Here is a 27,117-nt window from a genome sequence, read left to right as displayed (position 1 = left end):
TCTCCTTGTCCAGGCTAATATGGTGCTTTATTGGTGCCTTGGCTTTGGATATCTTTAGAGTCCTTCAATTAAAACCAAGTCCCTCAGCTTTCAGAAGCAAGCAGGCCTGTCCTTTCATTTGCTTCCCAAAGGAAGACAGTACGGTGGGCATTAACTTGCAAAGTGGCTGTGCTGCCTTAGGTAGGGGCTTTGTCTGCTGGAGGACAGGGCCAGGCTTCATACTCCAGGGAGGTGGGCTTAAAGACCTGCATACTGCTGTCTAAAGGATGTTGTTGGCCGAGCATATGCAGGCTAACGGAGATGGGCCTTTGTCACCGCAAGCAGGCGGGATGGCTGCTGAACATGTTTGGCTGGACCGCAGCTTCCACAGCACTGGTTCTTTGTTCAGCGGCCTAATTAATTGTGAGCACTCAGAAATAATTTAGAACTGACAGGGAACAAAACAGGGAAATGTTTAAAGAAAGAACCAGAGACTCGTGCCTTTTGTCCCTTTGTCTTCCTGTGTAGAGCGTGGGTGACTCAAAGCAGAAGTCTTAGTGTTCTAGGAAGCAGCCTGGAGTCTAGACCCCAGGCACACGCTGACTGCCTACCTGGCTGTCCTCTCTCAAAAACGGCCTTTGGACGCTGAACAATTTCAGAATTTTTCTTAATATTTTTCTCATCATTTGATATGGAGCCTACATCTGCTTTTTCCTTGCCAAGATCAGGTGCTGTCTGTCTGTCTGTCTTCCTTTCTTCTGTTGACAGACGTGCTTGCCATAAGCATACCTACTAGCTTTCTTGTCATTTCTGACTTCTTCCCAGATCCCAAGTTCTTTCCTCTGGCTGTAGGTCACCACCATGACCACGTCTAACAGCGAACTGCCATCTGTCTTTTGCTACCAAGTTACTTCAGACTATTTTCTTAATCTCAGAGCATACTGCTCGGACTCTCCTGCTTTTTAAAACAAATACAATTGTGAATCTCTTAGGAAGATAGCACCAGGAAAGGAAGAACAGTGGAAATCAAAGCCTCAAAAGTCTTTCTACAAAGCACAGAACTGAAAGTATGACTGGCTTTCCACTTTGTGACACAGGGTGGTCACATCTCATAATGTTGCCACGAGGAGTGAGATGGAACATGAGTGGGTGGGGACCATTGGCTGGACCACTCAGCATGGAACAGGTTAGTGAGGCTGAAAGAAGCCGTCCTCTCCTGAGCTCTCTTCCTGCACTTTTGAGAATGAAGTCATCCAACCATCCACGACTATGATTGCTTTCAACAACCAACAGCTCTCCAGTGGAAATGGTAGTTTTTCTTTTAGGTTTATCCTCTTTCTATCCCTTTTAGTGAAGATGAGGGAAAACATTCAAATGGTGGCTTTGATCATAGCTCTTGGCCAATCTTAAAATTGTTCATGGATTGCTTCTTAATAATCTATTTATAAGAACAACTAGTTTTATGTCCCTCATTCCTCAGTGTCCCTCTTGGTACTCATTCTCTGAACATGCCTGGACCTTCTGCTTTCCTTTGTCCTTTGCTGTTGAGTTCCTAGCAGGCGGGGGAACAGTTGTTGGGTAATAGGTCAGATGTATTAATAGGCAGGCCATATGGTTCACAGACATTTTGCTCCCAACAACTTGTTAGGAATTCTGGTGGCATGATTTTTTTGTTTTTAATTTTAACTAGAGAAGTGTAAAGACCATCTGCTATTATTTTTTTTTTTTTGTATGTGATCTTGGTAGGTCATTAATTTTAGTGCTCTGCTCCCATGCAATTGCACTGCTGTGCATAGAGACTTCATGACAGTGCTGGCAAGCTTCATTATCGGTAGTAATGAGTGTGGAGTGTGCTATCCAGATTCCTTTCATGAGGTGCAGTGGATTTGCCTACCTGCTTAGGATTTGCAACTTCTGCTGTAGCTGGATACATACTTTCATTGCAAAGGACCATTTGACTGGTTAGAAATAGGTGCTATACTCATTGTCAGGAAGCAAATCCAATCTTTAGGTTATAGTTATGCCCATGTGGGGTGGGGTTGCCTTAGTTAGAATCATGGAAGCCCTGAAGGGTGGAAAATGTGAGGTATAAAGAATGTGCACGTTGTTTTCTTTGTCAATATGGCTTAAATTAGAGTCGTCGAAGATGAGGGAACCTCAGCTGAGAATGTGCTTCCATCAGACTGGCCTGTGGGCATGTCTTCAGGAGCATTTTCTTGATTGATGATTGATGTGGGAGGGCCTAAGCCATCGTGGGCAACACCATGGGCAGTGCTACCCTTGGGCAGGTGGTCTAGGGCTGTATAAGAAAGCAGGCTGAGCAAGCCAGGGAGAGTGCTCCTCCATGGCCTGTGCATCAGTTTCTGCCTTTAGGTTAGTGCTTGGGCTCCTGCCCTAGTCTCCCTTGATGATGATAAGATGTAATGATCCTTTTCCTCCTCAAGTCGCTTTTCATCATAGTGTTGGATTACAACAAGATAAAAGCAATGAAGACAGTGGTTCATAAGAGGTAGCCGGATGCAGGTTTGAACTAAGAATTCTAAGGGGAAGGGAGGGTTATCAGGGTAGAAGAACAGCAGGGTGCCTGGCTAGGGCGCTTTGGCTGTTTTGTGTAAGAGGTTGATGGATAGAATTGTGTGGTGTAGATACTAAGAACTGATAATGTTGGGATGTATCCCAGATGGGGATCTGATACACACTGAGCCCTAGGTGTGCAGTGTGAGGATCTAGGTGATTGCTGGGATCCTCAACTATGGACAGTGTGATGGTTCTCTTTTGGCTAGTTAAGTTTGGGTGACTAAGGGCCACCCACAGAGGTGGAACTCTGTAGTTGGCATCTGAACCTGAACATTAGATGAAGGCTGAAATAGTCATTTAAACTTCCTAAAAGCCAAGAGCACAACCAAGAGCTCTAGGCCAGTACTCCACCTGAAAGACATGCTAGCAGAGGGCACTGGCATGTGTGGTCACCGAGGATGAGAGGCCATGTGCTGAGAGGCCACCTGGGAGGGAACCTGTCTTCAGAGGCTGGCGACTGGTGGCTCCATCCGGGTCAAGTGCCAGTGTCCGGTACCTACACAGCCATGGTATTTGAATTTTGTCTTGTAGTTGAGAATGATAGAACAGGTGGATCCATTGCCTGCCTACAGAGCCTCAGCCATCGCTGCAGCAGAAGCAGTAGACTCTTGTCTTCTTAGGAGTGCTGGGGCAGGAAAGATCTTTGTTCCTGTTTTGATCAGAATTTTCCAGGTATTCTTACTATTAAAACATGTGGGTGGGGGTGTGGGGAGGAAAGAGAGGGGTGAAAAGAAGAGAGGAAAGGGCAAGAAGAGGCAACTGTATATAGAGTTGATACAAGTCAGCTCTCTGAAAGTGTTCAACAACACTAATCTCTCTCTCTTTTAATACTTTAAGGTTCATTTAAAAACAAAAGGCTGTGTAAGTATCTGAGCGCATGAAGGACCTGACATGCTTACATTTTTAGCTGATGTGCTAGTTCTGACAAGATGAGTCCTGTAACAAATTATTTTCAGAGTTTTATCTTTTTTCAGTGTCAATCCAGCCATAAACTCTTGAAGGCAGTCGCCTTGGGTCTTGTAAAAGTATCAGATTGTTTGTCAGTTGATAATTATATTAATTTCAAGGGGGAATGATGAATTCTTCTACCTCTCCTAAAGGAAAATATACTGTGTGACAGCAAGCATTTCAACTGGAAGCAAGCCCGGGGCATCCTCTCTGTCTGCACTGTACAGCATATTCCAATAGGTCACCTTTCCTGCTGCGTAAAATACGCTTTCTCTAAAACTGACAGGAGGGTGAGCTGGGGACAACACAGTCTGCACTGCTGCTCTCTCTAGGTTTGCAGGAACAGTAAATTTGCTTGAAGTCTCCTGAGGAGTCAGTGGATATTCTCCTGGTTTTTAGTGCATGAGATGGACCCCAGGGCCTCATGGGTGCTGGGTAAGAGCTCTGCCACTCAGATATACCCTGAGTCCTCTGTAAATGTTTACTTTCACTTTTTACTCTCCTGGTATTGGTTGATTTTTTTTTTTACAAGATTTTTTTTGCCATTTTAAATTGTATTTATGTGTTTGTGTATGCGTGTGTGGCTATGCATTAATGAATACTGGTGCCTAAAGAGGCCAGAAGAAGATCTTTGGATCCCAGGAAGCTGGACTTGCAGGCACTTGCAACTGTAAGTGCATGGGTGTTGGGAACTGAACTTGGGTACTCTGTAGGAGTCCTGCTGACTCATAACCAAACTGAGTCTCTCCAGCCCCTGATATTTGATTGACTGTGAAAATGGATAGAGCTAGTAAGACAGCTTTATGAGGATTTTGGTGAGGAGGGTTTTTTGTTATTCAATCAAATAAATACATGGTTAATTAACTAAAGATTACAAAACTGAATAAATCATAAAAACGAATGGTGGGCTGGAGAGATGGCTCGCAGTTAAGAGCACTGACGGCTCTTTCAGAGAGTCCAGGTTCAATGCCCAGCATCCACATGGCAGCTCACAACTATCTATAACTTTAATCCCAGGGGATCATCATCCTCACATATACATACATGCAGGCAAAACACCAATGCACATAGTAAAGTAGTAAATAAATTATTTAAAGGAAATAGGATTTTTTTAAAGTAAGAAAATGATCCCCCTTTTATAATTTCTATCGGAATGACTGTACTTCTGCCCCTGTGTATAAAGCCGAGCTTTTCTCCTCCCCTCTTCTTTCTGTTTTCTAAAAATTCTCCATTTTTCTAAGGTCAAATTAGAAGTCACGTGTTTACCTGGCTAGCTCAACTCTGTTTCCAAAGACTAAAAACTCAAACACAGGCCCAAAGCTAGGATTTCCCCTCCAGTTGCCTGGGCCTGTGGTGAGGAGTGAGTAACCAGAAGCCCGGCTGACGGCTTTGTGCTTCCTTGTAGGAAGGTTATAGGACGCAACTTGTCTTGTTCTGGGAGCCCTGGAGAGCAGTTGTCTCCTCAAGGAGTGCCTCTGACCTTGACTCATAGGAGGCGTGGTTTTTAGCCCTCGTCTCTCCTCTCTTGTCCTCTGCCCTTCTTGTTGTGATTTGGGGGTCAGGCTGTGAATGCTGAGGTGCCGACTTGCCTGGGCACTGTTGGCCGAGGAAGCTGTGGTTTGGACCCGTGTGCTCTCCCCCAGTGCTCAGCGCTGTGCCTGGCACTGAGATACCCACCAGTCCTATTGAACAGTAAGCAACGGGGCAGCAGGTGATTTCTTTGAATTTTACATATATAACTGCCAACCAAACTCCTGGACAACAATCCTCCTCCAAATCTCTCATTTTATTGCATAGGAGGGCTCCTTTGTTTTGGGAGCCTCACTCTGATTTAGACATTGCTTCTGTACAGCAAGGAAACTGGATTCTGTGCGATGGTAGCAGTGCTGTCTGTGTACTGAGAATGGCTCCTTAAATCTGATCATGTAATTTCTCCAGTAACTACAATACGGGCAGGTTCTGTTTGTTCGCTTATTTGGCCTGCAGGACCCTGCCTGAGCTGGCTCCTGATTCCCTGCTAGCCATGGCTTGTGGTACCCTCTTGTTTCCTGAGTACACCAGACCCTTTGCCATCTACTCCTTCCATGCCTAGAATGTTCTTCCACACCATTTCATCTTTCTGAATGTCTCGTGATCCTCTGAACTGGTCAAACCTTCCTTACCAGCTCTGGCATCTCTGTCACCTTACTCCATACCTGGGCACATTGTATTTTCCTATGTCTACATTCTTGCCTGTGGCCTATCAGCTCCACTTGATGGACCACTTCACACATCTGCATCTCGTCCAGAGCAAATCCTCAGTAAATGTATTCAAAGGGATGCACTGTCCATCTTCTCATCCAGGAAAGTGTCCCACACTTAAAAATTTGTGCATCCAGGTCCTTGCCGTCCATCACCTGTACCTGCAGTGTACACATGGCTCGTGCTGTAAGGGGCCATGGTGAGGGAAAGGACTGCCTTAGAGAGTGGGTTGGCGATTGAGTTGCCTGCGGTCTAACTGCTACTATTAGTGCTCTTTAGGCCTAAACCCCTAATGTGTTTTCTCCACCCCTTTCTTTCATCTGCTTTCAGCAAGGGAAGCCGTATGTCTTTGACAGAGTGCTGCCGCCCAACACAACCCAAGAGCAGGTCTACAATGCCTGTGCAAAGCAGATTGTCAAAGGTAAGTGCCACTTTGCTTCTTCCTGGGCTTCCACTAATGAAAACGTTAAGCCACACTTGCAGCCTGGCAATCAATGCGCCTCGACGGGAAGCAGAGACCTGTTAATTGGAAACACTAAATTGCTGCCTTGGCCCTGGCCCTTACTTGCTGTGATGTCAGTCATGTTATTCAGCCTCCGAGTTTGTTCTCTCTCTCTCTCTCTCTCTCTCTCTCTCTCTCTCTCTCTCTCTCCTCTCCCCCCCCCCCCCCCCTTTCTCCTACCTGTTTGGGGGTTGGTATTCTATTACCTAAAAGCTGAAAAGCAAGGTGGTAACTGTTTCTGTCATGGTCTAAGGAGACTGCAGGTAGAGTGCTCCTCTTGCCTTTGAAGCAGGAAATGCTTGTTTCTTTTGCTAGTAACTCTGAGGATAGAGTCTTACAGGTGAAAGGTGGCTCTTGCCCTCAGGGGATATTCGACAGTGTCATGAGGTACAGTGGCCACCCGTGCCCAACCGCCTTCCCTGACTTTAATTTCATCTAAGCCACTTTCAACCATCCTACCACATTCGGTCTTCTAAACAGGTAGCCTCGAGCTCTTCTTGCCTCTGTGTCTCAGAGAAATCAGTTCTTTTTGCTCGGTCTGGCCTTGGCCCTGGAGGATTTGTGTCAAAAGAACAGCAGGGCGATGAAGCAATTTGCACATTGCTCTCTCTTGCCCTTTCAAAGCAGGAGCAGGTTGCAGCATGCGGTGGCAGGGCCTGCCATCTGGACAGAGCTGAGGGGTGTCTCCTGCCCTCTTGCATCTCACCATCAAATCCTCACCTTCAGATTGGAATGCTGTGGCACTCATGTGCCCAAAGGTCCTGATACCGCCGCCCTTACAGGCAGCTGTGGATTTAAAAGACAGAAGCACCACGCTGCCTTAGATCTGTTGTTTTCAGAAGCTGAGCTGACTAACCTATTTGAAATTCATGAGATTCAGCCCTGGTACATCTGTTAGATTAATTCTGACCTCGGACACCTGCGTGGGAGATTCGCGTCAGCATGCAATGTTCCTTGCTGAGATGGATGTGTATTCACATCCCTATCACAGACATCAATTAATTTTGAAGGTCTTCTCAGTGAGACTATTATAGAAAACGGACAAGAAAAAATAGGGCTGTTCTGCATGAACAGTTTTGGCCTCCAGGGGTGGGTGGTGGCTTTTGTCTTTTGCCCCCTTCTTCTTGCTTCTTGCCCCCTTGCTTCTCTTTGAGTGTTTTCTCTTTGGGAAGTATGTCTTCCTTGGCTTGCTCCTATTCAGGCCTGCCTTCCCCGAGCTTGTACACTTTTTTTTTTTTTTTTTTTTAAATTAAAGTAAGATTAATCACACATGCTAGAATTTCCATCCTTTTCTCCCCCCCAAGTTCATTATCAGAAGCAAACAGTGTTTACCACATGCTGTGCTAAGCACGAAGGCCATTTAAATATATGCAGCTACCTCTGTGCCAACGTAATTAGAAATGGATGCACTCCATTAGAAAAAGCTGTGATTAACAAACAACGGTAACCGTCTATGAGTTTTTAATTCACTAGTGTGTGGTCTCTTTCAGCGTTTAGATTTTCTTAGTTTGCAGTGTCAGAAATAGACACTCTCATTCTCATTAATGTGTACCCTTTGTGTGTGTGTGTAAAATGTATAAACTAAAACATAAATTAAAAAGAAGCAGTCTCTGTGAAGATAAGTCCTAACTCTAGGTGACTTGCTACCCCATGTAGAGGATGGATCTACAAAGAAAACCATTTGGAAGGACAGGGCTCAGCACATGATAAACAGACATCTCTAGGGCACTAGGGCTATAATGTGAATGTATTAGTTTGGTAGCAATGAGGAAAACCTTATTCTCCGTTGAAAAGAAATTGTTAGGGTGGCAAAGGCCTGATTGAACATTTGTTAAACCTTTAAAAAATAGACTATTGTTTATTTATTCTTTTCATACATGTAACAATACACCTTGATTATTTGTACCCCTAACTCTTTCCTTTCACTCTACCGAGAAATCCAAAACTCCTCCCTTCTTCCCACCCACTCACCCCGTGTACCTCCAGCGTGTCTCCCTCACTACTTCATGCCCCCCCCCCCCTTTTCTCTGGACACTGAGTTTAATTAGTGATGTTTGTTGGAATGTTAACTCATCTCATAGCTGCAGTGAGATTATGGGTGTAACGGCCACATCATGTCCTGAAGACAGCATTTTATAGCAGTCCTGGTCCCCCAACTCTTTTCTGCCTCTCCATGTTGTTTTCTGAGCCTTGGCGGATGTGGGAGTAAGCTATCCTATTGAAGGCTGAGCACTTACCTCGCACTTACTCTCAGTACTTTCATCTGTGAGTCTCTACATTAGCTGTTGACTACTGAAGAGAGAAGCCAAGATTGAGGGCATAATATTTACAAGGCAGTTTGATAACATGACTGTTTAGTAAAAACAATAATAGCATGTTCCTCCCTGTGGACAGAGTCAGGGCCTAAATTTACAGTATCAGGCCTATATTCTTTCCTATGAAGTAGGCCTCAAAACCAAGCCAAAACCAGTTGGCTACCATTAGAACCTTCACACCACTATTTACTGGAGGGTGAGTTTTACCTGACAGGGTGCTTTTGTAGCATGGAGGCTACAGGCATACTGTTGATGCCATTTTCCCCTCAGTGGCCTTCGTAGCATCTTCTGGCACTATCAAGCTAGCTAGCAGGGAGGAAGCTTCCAGCTCAGTTGCAGCTGATTTCTCTATGTAGCACAAGTGATGTGTTGGTGTCTTCAGGAGTGAGGTCTCATCACCTAGTTGTGCTGTATAACCAAGAACAATGGCACCCCTGAATTGTTTGGGGGAACCTCAGAGCCTCCCTGACCAGTGACTTGTAGTGCGATATCTCATTCTTGGTACTGAGATTTTATTTAATAATGAAATCTGTGTCTTTTATAGGGATCATTGTCCACTCATGCAGGGTACCTATGTAACTCTTGTGTGTGTGTTTGTGTATGTGAGTGAGTGAGTGAGTGAATGTGTGTGTGCATATTTAATTTTATTTTTAAATAAATTTATCAAGTAGTAGGTTTCCTTTGAGGTTCTTTGCACAACCTTAGTTTTGATTAGCCTACCTCCTCTCTTTTCATTTTCTGTCTTCATCCCTGTGCAAAACGTTAAATCCCTGTGTCCTCTTCCCTTCATATTTTATTTATATATATTTTTCTTGTATCCACTTCTTCCTCTTAAGACCTCTTCACCTCTCCTTTTCATGGGCCCTTTCTGCCTTCCTGGACTCTACAGATATCTGGCTGAATTTTTTAAAGTAACCCCCAAATCCACTGTGAGAGGAAATGTCTTTCCTTTCTGCATCATCAAGGTAAAGCATACATATATAAGCAAGACCTTCTCAGAGTACACAAGGGAGCATAGCTGGCTGCTCTCTTGTCTTAAGTGCCCTGCCTAAGTTAGGGTTGGGACAGGGTCCAGTGAGCCCCTTTTCCTCTAGAAACTGAGATGTGAATCAAGTGAATCTGAAGACCATCATAGTCTGCTGACTCATGCTGCTGTCACGGGCTCCCTAGTCTACTTAGACCCTTAAGGAGCCCAAGGATCTATTTGTGATTGCGGAGTCCTGACATGTCCCATACTCCCATCTTTGTTGTGTTTTTCAAAATGTTGGCTGAAAGAGCATGTAGGTATCTCCATTTCTGTGGGAAGAGGTTGTAAGGCTTGTGACCATAATCACAGTAAATAGGCTCGTGTGGGTGCCTAGGCATTAAACTCCCATGGTTACAGGATGTTATTATTGAGGCCCTGGTAACCATATCCCAGCCAGCAGAAGCTGCGCTGGACCTTCGCCTTCCAAAGCAATTGAATGTGGACTGTCCAAATGCTAGAGAAGGTGATCTTTTATTTTCCCAGTTTTGATTTCTCTAAGCTACAGTTATTTATTTATATGGGTAATATTAAGTGCTTGCTATGTGATAAGCACTGCCAGGGACTGCAGTCACCAAAACATGTAAGACTGCCTGTTAGGAGCTCTCACTATAGAAGAGGTAGGTGCTTATACCATTACCATGCACACAAATGTTAGGTTAAGAAGGTGTGGGTACAATGCCAGGACAGCACAGCGGAGTGCCACCTTGTGACAATTTTGGTGGTGAGGGGAGGCAATGGAGAATTAAGGAAAGCTTCTTGGAAATATTGGGCCATGGAGACTATAGATAATAGTGGAGCTGCAGCAGCAGTGTGACCTGCAGTGGCATCAGGGACACATGGTGTGGCATGCTTGGGTAGTTCAGAGGGAGTGGTGTAAGGTGTCAAGTATATTGTGGGAAATAAGGTTGTCAAGGGCAGTCTGCATCCTCTGGTGGACGTGCTGGACTTTATCCTGTAGGCAGTGTGGGCAGAGTGAAAAAGCTTGGAGCCTAGGAAGGTGTATACTCAGATGTATTTCATTATTTTGTTTGCTCTGTATTATGTCTGCTCTTAAGCACTTTAGATGTTGCGTCTTGAAGCTTCAGTTTACGAGGCGTGAAAAGATTACTATTCCCACCATATTAAAGGGGAATCTGAGGCTCAGAGAAACATCTGATGCTTTGGCCAAATCTAGAAGAACGGTGGGTCTGGGGCTTGAGACCTGTGCTCTCTGACTCTGTTCTGAATTACCTTGATTTTCCTTTCTGATGGGTCCACAGTGATGATTTAAACACGCACAGTCACCAGGTAATTATTTTATCACTTGTTCTTTTTCAATCAGGCCATATGGACTATTAGCTAACAGGCCACAAGGTCAGGGCTGGAATGAGTGTGAGAGGAGAGGAGAGGAGAAAGGACAGCCGCTGTGGTCCCCGGGCCTTGTGCTGCTCAGTCATGGGGTGGGCTTCCATTCTGAAATGCAGTGTTCCTTTTGCTTGGATGTGGTGTCCTGCAGACAGTCTGGCCAGAGTGCAGAAACTAAAGCAAATGTGTTTCTTGGTCCAGGAACTGCCAGCCATTTACTGCAAAGAAGGTGTCTTTTTGTGGCCATTGGTGCTGCTTGGATCGTCATTCCACAGTCATGGCTGGCTTGAATTGTTTGGTTTGCTGACAGGAGACTTGGGATCCCAAACTGAGCATCCTTCTTTCTCTGTTGTTAGAAACCCCAGTGCCCCCCGAAATGCCATCATTTTACCTGGAAATGCGTAGGTGGGATGAGCTGTCCCCAGGTTCGTTCTTAGCAAAGGGCCAGTCTTGCTCCCCCCACACCTGTATTCAGTTGTGAGCAGACCTTAGGATGCTTGCTTAAGCTTCTGCAGAGGGTGAGTTGAGATCACACCATGCCAGACACCATCACAAGGAAATGTTCTGTCTGGAAGACCATGGCCAGCATGTGGAAACAGTTACTCTACTCGACAGAGACTAAAGCGAGTACGCTTCTCAGCCCAGGAACTGTCAGCCGTCCGCGGCGATGAGAGCGTCTGTTTCTGGGCCTTTTAGTTAGGAGCCACAGTCAGGCCCAGGAGGCCGTATGTGGGCCCAGTGTAAGCCAGTGCACGAGTCTTCTCTCGCCAGATTCTGTCCTGGCTCCCCTTCCAGCCCCAGAACTGTACTGTTCACCCATGGCTTTCTCTTGCCTGTGCCCTCCACCCAACATAAAACATAGATTGACTAAGCAGACACACCGCTCAAACCCGAGAAAGCAGACAGCCCTGAGTTGAAAGGACCTCATCTTAAAAATCATCTTTTAGTTCGGAATTGAGTCGAGAGAGGGCAACATCAGCTGCATTCAGTTTTGACCCAGGATGTTTTCAAAAAATGTATTAATTAATTGTAAGATGATTCTAGGTACTTTAAAGGCCAATCAGAGTTTGCTTCAGTGGGTTTTATGAGTTCTCTCTTAAAAAAAAATTATGTTCAGTGTTGACATAATAAAGAGAAAGGGCTTTCTCTGAGTACAGTCCTTCATGCCTCTCAGGACCTCAGCCCAAAATGAACCAATGTCACTCAGGGCATGCTCTTTTTCTTTCTTTCTCTCTCTCTCTCTTTCTTTCTTTTTTAATGGGCTCTCATTTAGCTCAGGCTATCCTCAAACTCTCATGGTGCTAAGGATTACGCTCTGATCCTCTGCTTCCATTTCATCAGAACTGGATTATAGGTTTGTACCATCACTCCTCAATCACGGGGCACTGAATGCTGAAGCCAGTGCCTGTGTCCACTAGAGAAATACTCTACCAACCCACCCAAGACTTGATGCTGTGACCCAGTGCATAAACACAGGAGAACGGGGAATAGAAAGCACCTAGTTGGTAAAACTATGTATTGTGCTTGGCGAGGGTGGCCCAGAGGCTTCGTAGAGATGCCAGCCTCCTTCTCTCTGCCAGAGGAAGTAGTGTGGGTTGGATTTAGGCCTTGGAGTCAGTTTCCTTGATGGTGTCATGGGTTGTACAGAACCGCCTCAGACACTGCATGTCACTACTGTAGAGAGCAGGTTGCCACACTTGAGAAAAAAAGTCAGGAGCCAACGGATTCTACATACATGTGAGAGTGAAGTAAGACAGACTCTTCAGTTTGAGAACAGATTCTCTTTTTTTTTTTTTTCTGAGACAGGGTTTCTCTGTGTAGCCTTGGCTATCCCAGACTCCATTTGTAGTCCAGGCTGGCCTCGAATTCAGAGATCTGACCGCCTCTGCCTCCCCAAGTGCTGAGATCAAAGGCCTGCCCCACATCTGGCTGAGCAGAGATGTTTTAGTGTCTAATAAATAAACACTTCTGTTGCATTGTTGCTTTTCCTTCTAGTTGCCTGCAGTTGTTTGTGTTGTGAGTGCTGAACTTCAAAAGCACGACTGAAGGATGGAACCTCTTTCTTTGGGTTCCTCAAAGTACATGTTTGTGGTAGTGTGGAGACACACCATCCTGGCTCCGTCACCAGCCCCAGAGGAACTTTTCTCTGAGAGTTGACATTTTCATGGAACTGAAGCGTAAACCTCTAACCCTAACCCTGACTTACTTCTTCAGGTGTTTTTTTTTTTTTTTTTTTTTCCTTTTCTCTTCTTTCTGCTGTTACCAGGGAAACCACTTCTGGAAACCCATTTCTGGAAGACCGATATATGCGAGAATTCCCCACAGACAGCTTGATACAAGCTCCTAAGGGCTGTTAGGACTTTTTTTCTTTTAATCTTACTTATTTCTTGTTTCCTGTTTTTAGCTCCCTGAAAGAAATTCCTTTCTTCTCTGATCCCAAGTCATACTCCTACGATCTCAGATTAGTTAAATATGTATTCTCATTGCCCCCCTCCCCTCTCTTTTGAAAACCTACCGAACAACAACCACAACAAGCCAGCATAATAAGATTCAGAGAGGGGACCGTCCGAATCTGAAATAGGTGGAGTTGACTTTCTCACATGGCCCCAAATAGCATCCCCGTACAGGGCACCTCTCACTGCCCTGGCCGCCAACCGCATTAAGAATTCCTCCCTTGGTGTAGAATGGTGGGTCAAGGATATTAATTATGCATTGTTTCCCTTTCTGTGATGGTTGTATAGCTGAGTGGAAGGCAGGAGGGAATATGTTTTAATCACCTCTGCTGCTTTGAAGGAATCCCCCCGACGGTCTCCCGCTCCGCAACATGAAGCAGCCCCCACCTGCACACATCCCTGCACCCCTGGGTGAAACGGAAGCCAGCCTGCCATGCCTGTGGGCTTTCACAGTGTGCTTATTATGTAATTACGAGATATTCCTGGTGTGGATAGGCCCAGGCCATCTCGCTAGCAAGGCAGTGAAAAATCACAGGCATTAAATTTAAGTCAGGCCCTGCTGATTTCCAGGGTGGTTGGGTTGTCTCTGGAACTCGATCTGCAGCGTGCTGCCTTTCCCTCCCCTGGTTCTAGTCTGTTCTGATGATGGGACTCTGGTGAGGCCTTCATGGGAAATGTCCTGAAGGATCCAGATTGAAGGTGACAAGACCTGCTTTCCCTCCCCAGTGGTCTTGAGCGACAACATAGAGATGAAAGCTTCAAGTAGCTAAAAATGGCTCTTCCCGTTCAGTCATGCGGGCTGGGGAAATGGGAGTCCCTTTATTGTTGGGGGACAGCAGGCGCTCATTTCTGTTCTTATTTCACAATCATACTTAAAAAGCACATGCAGTTGGCACACTTTCTTTGTGTAAGAAGAATGAGTTGAGCCATTTGGAAACTGCAACTTTAACTCATACAACCAATACCAGTGTAAGATCAAAGTCATGACTTAATTTTAATCTATTTCATGCTTGCAGATGTCCTTGAGGGTTATAATGGAACAATTTTTGCATACGGGCAGACTTCATCAGGAAAAACCCATACCATGGAGGTAAGTTTGTACTGTCCATGTCTGAGGTGCTTTCAGCAAAGCTTGAGATGCATGTAACAGCAGTGATGGTTAGGTTTACCCAAACTGTTCTGTCCTTGGAGATTTTTAAAATAGCAGCAATAAAGCCTCAAGTACGTAGTTTTAAAAAACCTTTGATCCCTCTGTCCAATTGAAACAATACATTTTTTTCAAAAATAGTCAGATATGGGGGTATAGGTTAGTGGCAAAGAGCTTGCTTAGCTTGCAGGAGGCCTTGGATTAGATCTCCAGCATAACACGTGCGCATGCGTGCACACACACACACGCACAGACAGCATGCACGCTTGCACACACACACAGACACAAACACACAGACATAGACACACATACACACTCACACAGACACAGACACACAGAGACATTCATAGACACACACACACACACACACAATACATGTACACACACAGACACACACACAAACACACACACACACACACACTCACACACCCTGCTGCTACTGCCACCACTGTCATCAGTAGGTAATCAGTGATGTGGCTCCTTACAGACTGCAGTTTGTTCACCCTAACTAACAGGACCTGTTGCAAAAGTCATTTGCTGTGGAGAGCCTCCAAGGAAGCCAGGCTCCTTAGAATAAATTAAAAACAAAACAAAACAAAGCAAAACCCTGTAGGTCAGACACTTAAAGAGGTTGGGTTTTAGACCAAATTGAACCAACAGATACACTTTTGACTGGCATGATCTCTCTCTCTCTCTCTCTCTACACACACACACACACACACACACACACACACACACAGATTTAATTGCTGGCAATTTTAAAAATGGGATGAGTTCACACAATTCTATTTTTTCCCATGATTCTGGTTTTTTCATCTTAGATTAAACACTGAAGCTTTTGCAGCACTGGGTGACTGTGAGGATAGCAGAAACTGCAGTTTTCTAGATCAGAGACCTTCATTGTCTTCTTTATCTTTGTGACTTTTTTCTTTTCCTTATTTTTATTGCTTGGCTTGACCCCAGAGACTTAGGCTCCCTAAGCAAACACTTTGCCCTCGAACTTTGCTCTGTGCCTAAGTCCATCTTTCTGTTAACAGATATTAATATTAGCTGTCATTGAGAAAGGCCCCATAAAGTGTTTGCTCCCACATGTGTTGGGGGGCTGGCTTCTCCCAGAGCCCTCAGTGCACTTCGCTCACAACCAGAGTGACTAGGAACCTATGTGCCCCTTCTCATGTGAACTGGTGAGGCACACCCAGACCTGTGTAAGCACTGTCAGGGACAGCCCCATCATACTTTGAGGAGCTTTGTGGCCTCAGTCTGTCTTCCGAACAGGAACTCTTCATTGCCTCCTTTTCTGTTTTTTAACCACGAACTCCTGAAGACCTCTCATATTGGATAATTTGTCTAAAGTAGTGGTTCTCAACCTGTGGGTCAAGACCTCTTTGAGGGTCGCATATCAGATATCCTGCATATCATATATTTACATTATGATTCATAACAGTAGTAAAATTACAGTTATGAAGCAGCAACGAAGATAATCTTATGGTTGGGAGGGTGATCACCGCAACATGAGGAGCTGCATTAAAGGGTCGCAGCGTTAGGAAGGGTGAGAACCACTGCTCTAAAGGCTGCCTGCCTGACAGGTGAGGAGAAGAGAGGACGCTTGTTATATGAAACAGTACCACAGAGCAGGTCTGGAGAGCTCGGCTCAGCAGCAGCAGGGGAGGAAGAATCCTTAATCCTTCAAGCTAAGGGTTTTCATTTATGAATCCCTCCTGGGAACAGCACCGAGCTGGCTGCCGCAGACTAGGCTTAGCTCATGAATCATTCCTATTGAAGAGGCTATTTCAAAGGCACGGGACTAAAATCTTTAGAGCTCTGATGTTCTGTGCCCTGATTTGAGTGTGGGGTGGGATGCTGGGGAATCTCATTTCTGCGCTGTTGGCTTTCATTTGCCCATTTTGCAGAAGACAAGGTGGTTTGGAGACCATGCAGGTTAGAGTCCCATTGGCCATCTTGTCTCCGTCAGGACTGTTGCCCAGCACGTGTGCTACATTAGCCAGGGTCTCCACACCTCACACCCCAAGCAGTACATTCCAGAAGACCTGGCCTTGGGGTCTCCATGCCCTACTTTGGGCCCCATCTTTCTCTCTCTTAAGGGCCCTTGATCTCGCAGGCACGAGCAAAGTTGCAGTTGTTTATTTTCCCAGAGTCAGTTTTTCTGAAGATGGAGGATGGGAGGACTGACGGAGTGGACGAAGAGGGGAAGGGGAGAGAGCAGGTTCATTTGAGATCTCAAGAGGGAACCCATCCACTTTTACGTTTTAGAAAATTGGTAAGGTGCACACAACATGAAAGAAAGACCCTTTACTATTTTAAATCCTCAAACTATTAGGGGATGCTTAGAAGAGTGAGTTCTGAGCTTTGGGATTAATTTACCATCGAGAAACTTATCACTGAGAAATTAATTTATCATCGAGTGGAATATTTGCTAGATGTCAGAAACTTAAAGATTGTAGACATTGAGAGAGACTGCCACATAGAGGAAGGCTTTGTAGCAGAGTGGGTGGGCATAGGTGATGGCGAAGATGTGTGTTAGTTCTGTGCTGCTGTGGTGACACTTTGTAAAGTTAGAGGCTCCTTAGCCTTTGGTGCGTTCGGTGTAAATTCAACTCGCCTGTCTTTGAGCACACTCTGGAGGGACCTGAGAGGAGCTGGATTCCACACTGGTCTCATCTGGGTTCCCCAGATTCTGTCACCTATGCGTGCTTGTCAGTTGTCATGGGTTGCTTCTGTTGTGACTTTTGCCTGCAGCAGGAAGGAGTTGGCTCAGTCTTGTCCGTGTCACACAGCCCCATGCTGGACCCCACTTCTCTGTGGGCACTGGTGAGCTACAAGGAGGTAGAGCTTTGCTAAGTGGAAGTCAGAGGAAGTGGGTTGCTGAAAGCTAAAGCTATACACTGTAGCAAACAGATATTTAAGACCCTGGAATGCAATTAAATAAGAAATGTTCTGCAGGGGTTGTGTTTCCTAACAGGAGGATTTTATACATTCAGAATCGCACACAATGATCTTTCAATGCATTCACAAGGGATGTTAGATCCCAAGTGAGCAGACTGCCGTATTTTAAAGCCTTCTTTTTTAATTCCCCAATTTTGGGTCAGGCATCCAGCCATATTTCCTTTATCATCTGTTAAAGAGAACAACACATAATCCTCCATAAAACTGGAAAGATTAGCTTCTCATGACGCTGCAGCTAAAGGAGTTAAGGTAAACTAGGACTCAGCGGGCAGTATTGGTCCCAAGGATGATAGGCATCATGATACTAGGTGGACTTATCAGAATATGCAGGTTGGTAGAGAGGATGTTAGGCTGCTGGCTGTAGACAGGTTGAGGTCGGAATTTGTCTCATTGCTTTGGTGTGATGCGATGCTTGGAAGGGATGTTCTTTGGTCCAGGCACTTAGTGGTCCTCTTCAGGATGCTGGAGACACCTTGTGATTTTTTTTTTTTCTATTTAGAGGGAAATCTGAAGGCTATAGGAATGGTGTAGCCTTTCAAGCCACCTTACAAATCTGCCTAATGATTCTGAACAAAATGAAGACTGCATGGTGCTCACATGCTGCCGGCTTCTTGCTTTGCCATCTACAGTATTTGGGGAATTTGTGGAAGTCAAGGAGGCCACTGGCAGAGAACAAAGAGAGTCCTGTTGAATGGCCAGTGGAGCACGTCTTGCTTCTCTTTCTGTACCTGCTCCTGGAAGGCTGTGCTCAGTTGGAAAAGTTTCTGCAGAGTCATACAGAGCACAGCTGTAAAGTGTTTGTCCTATTTGCTCCCTTGGAGGAGCAATAGACAGCAGCTCGCCCCTCTGCACTGTGCCTCTCTTCTTCCTGAGTGACACTGTACCTTGGCAATCTCTGACAGGGCATGCCTCTTCTCAGTTCCTGTTTTAGGTGCTGCTCGCTCACTCCTGCAGCCCACAGCCTCTGCCCAGCCTAGATCTCAACCACCCTGCACACTCTAGGGGCTCCTGAGGAAGCCATGTCTACTATCTTAGCTGGAAGTACTTTTACATTTGCTGAATTCACTTATTTTCATGGCCTGGTGGCCACATTATGTCTGTGCATGTATGCTTCATCTGGAATCAGTTAGCTGGGACGCAGTAAGATCTACACATACACACACACACACACACACACACACACACACACACACACACACCGAGACAGACATTCCATATATGTCTTACATATATTTTCCATATATGTAACGCACAGGTAGTCCACATATATCACGTGCGTCTCTGAAAAATACATTGTATAGGCACAGACACGCCGCACTTCTGCAGGGAAGCTCTACATGTTTGTATATATGTGCCACACACACACATTCCATATACACTACACAGACAGAACATGTACCTTTCAGACGTTCTTCACATATATGTGCCACACACATATACATATACCCTTAGACAGATACATACACATTATAAATCTCTCTTCACACTGCCTCACAACAAATAGACACACATCTCACATATATTGTAGCCCCTCATGCACCACACATATATCCCACGTATACATGTACGTTTGTCATACCACATACATACACTATTTAATAGCATACTCCTTGCCCTAGGTTATTTTGGAAGGCTAATTTTAAGTCAGGAATCAATAAAAAAATGATCTGTTGGAAAAAAAACCATCTAGAAAAACATATTTGAGTCAATTATACATGACTTTCAGATTACCAGTTATTCTTCTGGGTGCGGACCACTGAGAAGAAGCCTAAGTGTTATCATGGATCATTCCAGAGCCCTGCAGGGTTGGGTAGAAAAGACTTTTCGTTACTGGAATGGGGCAGTGACAGTTAACTGGGAGAAAAACTGTCTTTTTTATCACGGGGCTCTTTTCTGCCAATAGTCTCTGGGGTAGAGTACATGGCCGTGGTCTGTCTTGTTCACATTTGAGATGGCCTATGTGATTTACGTGTGATCAAGATCTGAAGCTCTGAATCTCAGTTACTTGGTGCTGGTTTCCTAACATAACATGAGGTAGCAGCCTAGAGTAGAGTGTTGTCTTATTCTTCTTAGGTCAAGGGAGTCCCACCCCAGCTTAGTGAGGGCCTGTTGGGAGCTGAGTGTTACAGTGCTAACATGTAGTGAGTCCTCCTTCCTGTGCCAGTGAACACCTTTTGTACTCTGTCAAACTCAAGCTCTGCACTAATTTTATGCAGACAGTACTTTGCTAAGTCTCCTGAGTGTAAGGTCAACCCTATTTTTAGTGTGTCTAAAACGCAGTGTAAAGACACCATCTGATTTCTTGTTCTCGATAGACGAGGCCAGCATGCCGGAATAGCAGGATATGAGAGTAGCCAGGCATATCTGAATTCTGCGTTCCCAGTGCCTGTAATAGAGTAGGAAGTCAGGAGGCAGACATACCAAGAAATCGTGGCACCAAGTGCTTGGTAGCATGTCTTTAACACCTCTGTCCATGTGGGCTTTTGCTCTTGAAAACTCAAATGTTGACATGGAAGTTACTTTTAGGAGGACACTGTGTGATGAAGACCCGAAGGGAAAGGGGGATTAATGGAGGAAAACAAAGTTGGCTTTCAAGGTACTGGGCAGATGTGGACCAGGTGTCTGGGCCGAATTTGTAAAGGTTTTTGGGCATCTCCATGGACTGAGGAGAAAACTGGCTTTGGGGTTATTATTTCTAGAGGGTTATAACTTCCCAGAAGTCTAAAACTTATTCAGGGAGACCATCATTGTAGACCTACAGGCTGTGTTCATGGCAGACAGGTTGTCTAACATATGGAAGAGGACTTGACTATTCATTTGTCTGGGATTAAGAGAAGATTCTGTGGCCTTGGCTTTAAATGCTTCTGGATCCCTTTAGAAGGAATTGTAGGATACTGTCTCTCCCATCCCCTCTAATAATGAGGGATCCCAGGGCTCCCCACATCTCCATACTCATGACATCTCTTGAGAGCCTTCATAGGTGGGAAGAGAAAGTCTGGACATTAAGAGTGTATTTAATAATGTTCAAAGAGGGTATTTTTCCCTCTTCCTGATAGGTAAATTGAATAAAAGTGGTAAAAAGAAATATGAGAATATCTTTTAAGTAAGTTTAAGTATTAAAAGGAGTAAAAAAAAAATATTTAGAACAATTCAGGCCAAGAAGTATAGATTTCAAAGAGAGATCAATGGAATAGATTTTCTTGGCCAGTCTGTAAAATGATCCTGAAAAGGGTACTTTGAGAGTGAGAATTTTAGGAAAATTTGAACAATGATTAAACTTATATGTTCCCAATGGGGTTTAATTTGGGATTAGCTTATCTGGACTTGTTTCATTTTCTAAATAGTACAAATTAAACTAAAGTACCCTCACTCCCTCTCCAACCTCCTTCCTTTTCATTCTTTCACTGCTGTGTGTGTAGATTTGCCCAGGAGGAGAGATGGCGCCCTCTTCCCCCAGCCAGGATAGCCAGCGGTCTGCCGGATATAAAGGGAGATCTGCAGGGAGCCAACAGCCTGTGTGTGGTTGCTTTGTGTTTTGTAGGTTCTGCTTCATAAGCCCTGGGTTGAGCCAGGACCAGTGTCTATTTATAACCTCCCCCACCAGTCGTTCTAGAAACTTCTGTTTGTAGTACAGGACCCAAGCAAAACATGACTCACAAAGTCAACTTGGATTTTACAGATTAAATGACATTATTTGAAAATGGAAGGCTCCTGTTCCTCCCCAACACTCTATTGACTGTCTGTGTTTGTATTTTTCGCTCACAGGGGAAGCTGCATGACCCTCAGCTTATGGGTATTATACCGAGGATTGCACATGACATTTTTGATCACATCTATTCCATGGATGAGAACCTGGAGTTTCATATCAAGGTAAGTGCTTCTGACTAAGAACAAGACAGGACACTGGACCCCAAGTCATACTTTTAAGTCTTCCTCCTATTATACAGATATACAAGAGGGTTTCTTTTAATTCAAGTGTCATTCTGTGGGCAGCAGACCCCACACTTAATGATTTAGGTCGGTGCCAAGCTTTTGGAGTGGTTTGCTGGAAACAGGAATCTAAAGAAAGTACAAGCCCCAGGATGGAGTCAGCTTCCTCCTGGATTCCCCCTTCTCCCTAAGCATTTCTGAAAATAGTTGAGGAATATGTCTGTGTGTGGGTTAGGACAGCGGTTCCCAATGTGAGTTCCATGGGACACAATCCTTTGTCTTACCAATAGAGAAGCTGAGGGAGAAAAGTATTATGTGGCCAAATAAACTTGGACATGACTTTTTTGACCAGTGCTAAACTCGTTTCAAGTTCAAATGCTGCCTTGAAGAAGGTGGCTCTCAAAGGGAGTGTACACCCCTCCCCTGGGTCATGACACCTTCGTCCTCCTCCGAGAAGGCTTGGAAGGGGGTGCTCCTGCCTTTTCTCTCTTCCTCTCTGTTATTATTTTTATTTTAACCCGGAGACACTAATCTTGCTTAAATTTGAATTGAGAGGGAGACCGCTACTTTATTATTGTTTCTATTGAATCATAAAATTTGAACTTCTTTGTAAATTCGAGAAGGCTACTTGTTTAAACAGAGAGGCGCGTCGTAAGGTAGTGACTATGGCCAGCATGGGACAGGCTGTGGAGATCAAGGAATTCCTGCCCTGGTGTTTCCTTTGGTTTTAAATAGAGAGAGAGAGAGAGCAAGAGACAGAGACAGAGAGAGAGAGAGACAGAGACACAGAGACACAGAGAGAGAGAGACAAAGAGAGAGAGAATTCATATGACATTAAATTCACCTGTTAAAACCATAATTTTGCAGAGTTTAGTATATTCTCCAAATTGTAGTCATCGTCCTTAAAATTTCCACCCTCCCCAACAAACTATACCTTGTATCCCCACTCTCTCCCCCACTTTTACTTGCCTCTTTGATTCTAGACTACTCTCTCTGTTTTGGGGGTGAGGGTCTTGGGTAGCACAGCAGTCCCCCCTTGAATGTTCTCATATTTCCAGTCCTGCCTTCTCCTGGGAAGGGGATGACTGGCCAGCCTAGGGCAATCCCTGCGCTGCTTCGGTGTTCCCAGATGCACACAGTGTCTGCTTCTCCATCTTTGTCACTAGTGGGGTCACAGCAGGTGGCAGAGAGACTGTTCTAAGAAGGCTGAGTAGGTGAGTGGAGAGACTGTCCTGAAGGCTTGCCCCTTAGTGCACACGACCCTGTGGGCTAGTAATGAGGGAGCTGAAGTTCAGACACAGATAGTCCAAGCTACAAACAGACTCCAGCACCAACTGCTACTTGGTACCTTTTTCAGTATATTAGGCTTCTTTCTGGGCTGGCGAGATGGCTCAGTGGATAAAGGCATTTGCCGCCAAGCCTGACAAGCCAAGCTTGGTCCCTGAGCACCACACGTGAAAGAAGAGAACTGACTCCCACAAATTGTTCTCTGCCTGTGCGCAGGGCTCACAGCCACACAAAATAAATAAATGTAGCAATCATAAACGCTAGCCCTCTCCTGATTTTTTCTACAACAAACTGTTCCTAAATTTACACTTTAAAACGACATTGCTGTTTGCCCAGTGATGAATTACACTCCACACACCACGTGTCTCTTCGTCGCTGAAAGCTTGTTTCTCCCAACCTGGCCAGGCTTCCGTACAGAGTACAGAGCTTGTTGCTTTGATGGGATCAAGATTTAGAAGCTTAGTGCTTCTTTAAGGCTGTTTACCCTGACACACTTTAAACCACTGTAGCGGTCTTAAGCGATAATCCTGAGTAAGATGTTAAACCAATTACTGCCCTGGAAATAGTGTCTTGTGTCAGAATCTTATTATGATTAAGAATGGTGCTGGCGTGAGATGGTTGGGGCGGGGGGGGGGGGGGAAGAATATTCCCTCAGGCTCTAGAGTTAAATCCTACAGCACAGGCTCCCATGGTGCATTTCATTGTTGAATTCGCTTTTCTATTACTAAGAATTGTAAGCGGACAAGTGAGCTGTGTGAACTCTGCATTCTGAACTTACATGCTGACAGAAAGGCTAATCCGAAAGAGGCCCGATTCAGGCAATATTGAAAATCTACTCCTTAATGCATCCCACACAGGTTTTGAACGTTATTTCTGATCATGCTATTGTTTTTCCTTCTGCTTGGTCTCACAAAGCATTTGAAATAGCACAATGAATTTTGACACCTCACAGAAACTGAAATTAGCAAATCAGAATTCTGTGTTTAACTTGTATTAAACAGGAACAGGACTTTAATTGCTAGGCTTGGCAGTGCCTGGCTCATGACTACTTTTTAGATGTACTTTGTGGACATAAAATCACATGTTTAGGATCTCCAAAGTTGAGAGGTGAATATGACCAAAATGTATTGTATGCATGTATAAAAAACATTTTAAAAAGTCTCAGAGGTACTGGAAGAGCTTAATGGCAGTCAGACAATCATGAATTCGAATAGATTGGCACCAGAGTGAGGCTGGCTACTGGAAGAGCCTAGTTAGACATGGCCAAAATTGGGCTCTGGGGACTGGACAGAGGGGAGTGCGGCAACTTACAAGATTACAGAGAATGGTTAAAGGCTGGCAGTATAGCTCAGTGGTAGTGAGGCCTTGCATACATGAGGCCCTGGCTTCAAGCCCCAGAGGAAAAACTAGATGCTCAGAACAAACTAACAAAAACAAAGACATGGGAGGAGACACTTCTGAATGTCAGGTAGGTGTCCAGAGAGATGGAATGAGGAGTTTGCCGGGTGAATAGACAGGTGCTGTTAGAGGTGCAGGTGCCCAGGAGCAGGTGCCAGGATGCCCAGCTACTGCTTGTAGATTTCAAAACAGGGATCGCAAAGCTGCCTGGAACTGGGAAGGTGGGTGGTTCCAGAGGGCAGCACCCAAAAGCTAACAAGCCAGGGCTGAGCTGGAATAGAGGTGTCTTCACGGTCCCCAAATCAGAGGCAGAGTTGGTCCAGTCCTGAAGTTTCTCACCTGGGCAGACACAGCCCAATTTTGTAAGTGTATAGCCACACTTATGGCTGGCCTAATGATGGGGCATATCCTGAGAAGTTTGTTGTAAGACAGATTTGTAATTCTGTAAGCATCATGGATAACTTATGCAACAATCTCACTAGGCGATATGATCTTATGGGACTGCTGCCATATATGTGGCCTGCTGTTTAATGTTATCATGTACACCACGACTATAGTTTTCTTTTTGTCCACTTCAGAGATGCTAATGACTATGAGGGAAAATGTATCTGGGAGGAAAGAGTTGGATGTAAACGGTGTGCTTTTTCACTTCTTAAAGTCTAATGACTTCATTTGCCAGATCAGGAAATTGAGGCTATGTGTACATTAAATTTCTCAGAACTCATTCTTAGTTTAAAGCATCTCATTACTTCAGCTATCAGACGACTCACCTGAGAATTTGGATGCCCACTTCTGGGTTCCGGTGTCTGAGACTCTGGTCCAGTAGAGTTGGAGTCATTTTCAGGGCTCTGTGGTTCTGTAGCTGATATTGATAAAAGTGGAGTTGGACTAAAGCTTGAGAATAATTTTTTGAAGCCATCCTTTTCCTTCCACAGTCAAACCATCTTTTGTTTGGCTCTGGTTTTTGAGAAAGAGTATCATTGTGTAGCCCTGGTTGGCCTTAGATTCATGGCAATCTTCTCACTCAGCCTTCTGGTCTGGGATTATAGGAACAAGCCACCACAGCTGGCCAGTCATCTATATTAAACCACATTGTTCAAGCCTTCACAGACTCCAAGCATGGTACCTTCATCAGTGCTCTCCAAGGAATCTTTCTGAGCTCCTGTAGTTCCAAGCATCCTTAGCCTTTCCTTCATGTTAACGTGTAAGCTGTGTTCCCATGGATCTGACAAGAAATTTGAACATCACCTGTTTAGGATACTTTCTCTGGACGCTGTTCCCACACATGGACATTCGCTTTGTATTAGGCTGGGGCAGAACTTGGATCCTCTTATAAGAGGCTATCTAGCACGTGACATAAGGAACACCTGAATGGAGACCAGAGGATCCAAAAGTGCGGAGCTAGAGAGTGGTCCATGCTTGACAGATGCGCAAATCACAGTGACCAAGTAGGACCAACACGTGAGGATTGGCTGAACTCTATGTTCACGACTCTGACCTTTTATTTGGTATCTCCTCTTTTCAACCACAGCAGAAGTTGTCATCAGTTTAATAGTGATGTTTTTGAAATGTGATGTGACACTTCTATTCCAATTTCAATTTGTCTTTAACTAGGTATCCTATTTTGAGATCTACTTGGACAAAATAAGGGACTTGCTGGACGGTAAGTTCCACCTGAATGCGGCTGTGTTTGCTCTGTGACTGAAGTCCAGGCGGGTTGGGATGAGTTAGGGTGCTTCTGCGTGGACTGCTGATGGAAATTTAGAGTGATGTTTGCCTTCAGGCCATGTGCTTTTCTCACCCACAGCTTAAATTTGTGAGCTGTGAAAAGATTAGGCTTGCCTATCTTTTTTTAACCATTGCTATTCCTCTTGTAACACAGGGTTTTTAACCTTTCTTTTCTTCTTTGCATGCCATCATTTTTTGTCACTACAGTGTCCAAGACCAACTTGGCTGTCCATGAAGATAAAAACAGAGTGCCCTATGTAAAGGTATGAGAAGACTTGGGATGATGCTGCTGCTACTTGTCTGCCGTCACCATCCAAATATTTATTATATGAGGTGCTATAGAGAATATCCGAAGGCATACTTAACTCTGAGCCTTATCTGTAACATGAATGTGGCTACAAAATCAACATTGGGCATCTTCAACTGTAGCTTTCCTGTATGTAAATTATTTTTATTAGTTTTTGGCGCTGGGGATGTAATCCAGATCTTCATGTATATGCTATGAGCTAGTATATCCAGCCCTCTTTATGAAAACCCTTATGTAAATATTACTATTTAGTATTGTTCATTTCAAAAGAGGTTTTGGGATTGAATGCAATGGTTTATGCTTTGTACCTTGCGGGAGTCTATTGTAGCATCACGTCTACTCTACTGATGGCTGAAATGGTAAATAATGATTTAAGGTGAGGAAGTACCTTCCTCATTTCTTCTCCTCTCCTAGATTTTCTTCTTTTAATTTCTGCCTACTGAAAGCATTGCTTTAGGGTATGAACATGAGCTTTAAAAGAGCTTCCTCCAGTTTTACATCGTTTTCCCAGGGCTAGCTCCTGCTTCTCTTTAATGTAGAATCCAAGCCCCAGGCAAGGTGGAGACACTGTTGGTCAGCATCTCGGCCTCTCCATTTATCTGTACCTTTAGAAAAAAAATGTTTAGCTGCTTTGAAATGCTGTTGCTCTTCAACGGTGGTGGTGGCCAGCCTGACCTGCTTTTGACTCTTGCAGGGGTGCACCGAGAGGTTTGTGTCGAGCCCCGAGGAGGTCATGGATGTGATAGACGAGGGCAAAGCAAACAGACATGTGGCTGTGACAAGTAAGTGAAGTGACGATGTCTGTGCTGTCACGTGGAGTACCAATATCCGCCCTCTGCGCAGGACGGCTGAGTGATGGGGCATTCATGGCATTTGGGAAGGCAGCAGTGGGCCATGAGCAGACAGACTCTGGCCCATGCGCAGTGTGAGTGTCCGCAGCACTCTGAGGTCTCGAAGTGTTAGTTGAGAC

At 44.8% G+C, this 27,117-nt stretch overlaps 1 protein-coding gene across 1 annotated transcript in view; it reads left to right on the top strand.

Annotated features, from left to right (window-relative positions):
* Kif5c (kinesin family member 5C) overlaps positions 1–27,117 on the top strand; it is a 148,933-nt gene that overhangs the window by 42,193 nt on the left and 79,623 nt on the right. The window contains exons 2-7 of the mRNA XM_051166227.1: positions 6,076–6,166; positions 14,403–14,476; positions 21,263–21,367; positions 25,727–25,775; positions 26,048–26,103; positions 26,842–26,929. Coding sequence (XP_051022184.1) covers positions 6,076–6,166; positions 14,403–14,476; positions 21,263–21,367; positions 25,727–25,775; positions 26,048–26,103; positions 26,842–26,929 — 463 coding nt within the window. The remainder of the gene's footprint in view (positions 1–6,075; positions 6,167–14,402; positions 14,477–21,262; positions 21,368–25,726; positions 25,776–26,047; positions 26,104–26,841; positions 26,930–27,117) is intronic.

This window comes from Acomys russatus, chromosome 24 (assembly GCF_903995435.1).
Source record: "Acomys russatus chromosome 24, mAcoRus1.1, whole genome shotgun sequence".
Lineage (NCBI taxonomy): Eukaryota > Metazoa > Chordata > Mammalia > Rodentia > Muridae > Acomys > Acomys russatus.
This window is presented reverse-complemented; position numbering and strand designations above follow the sequence as displayed.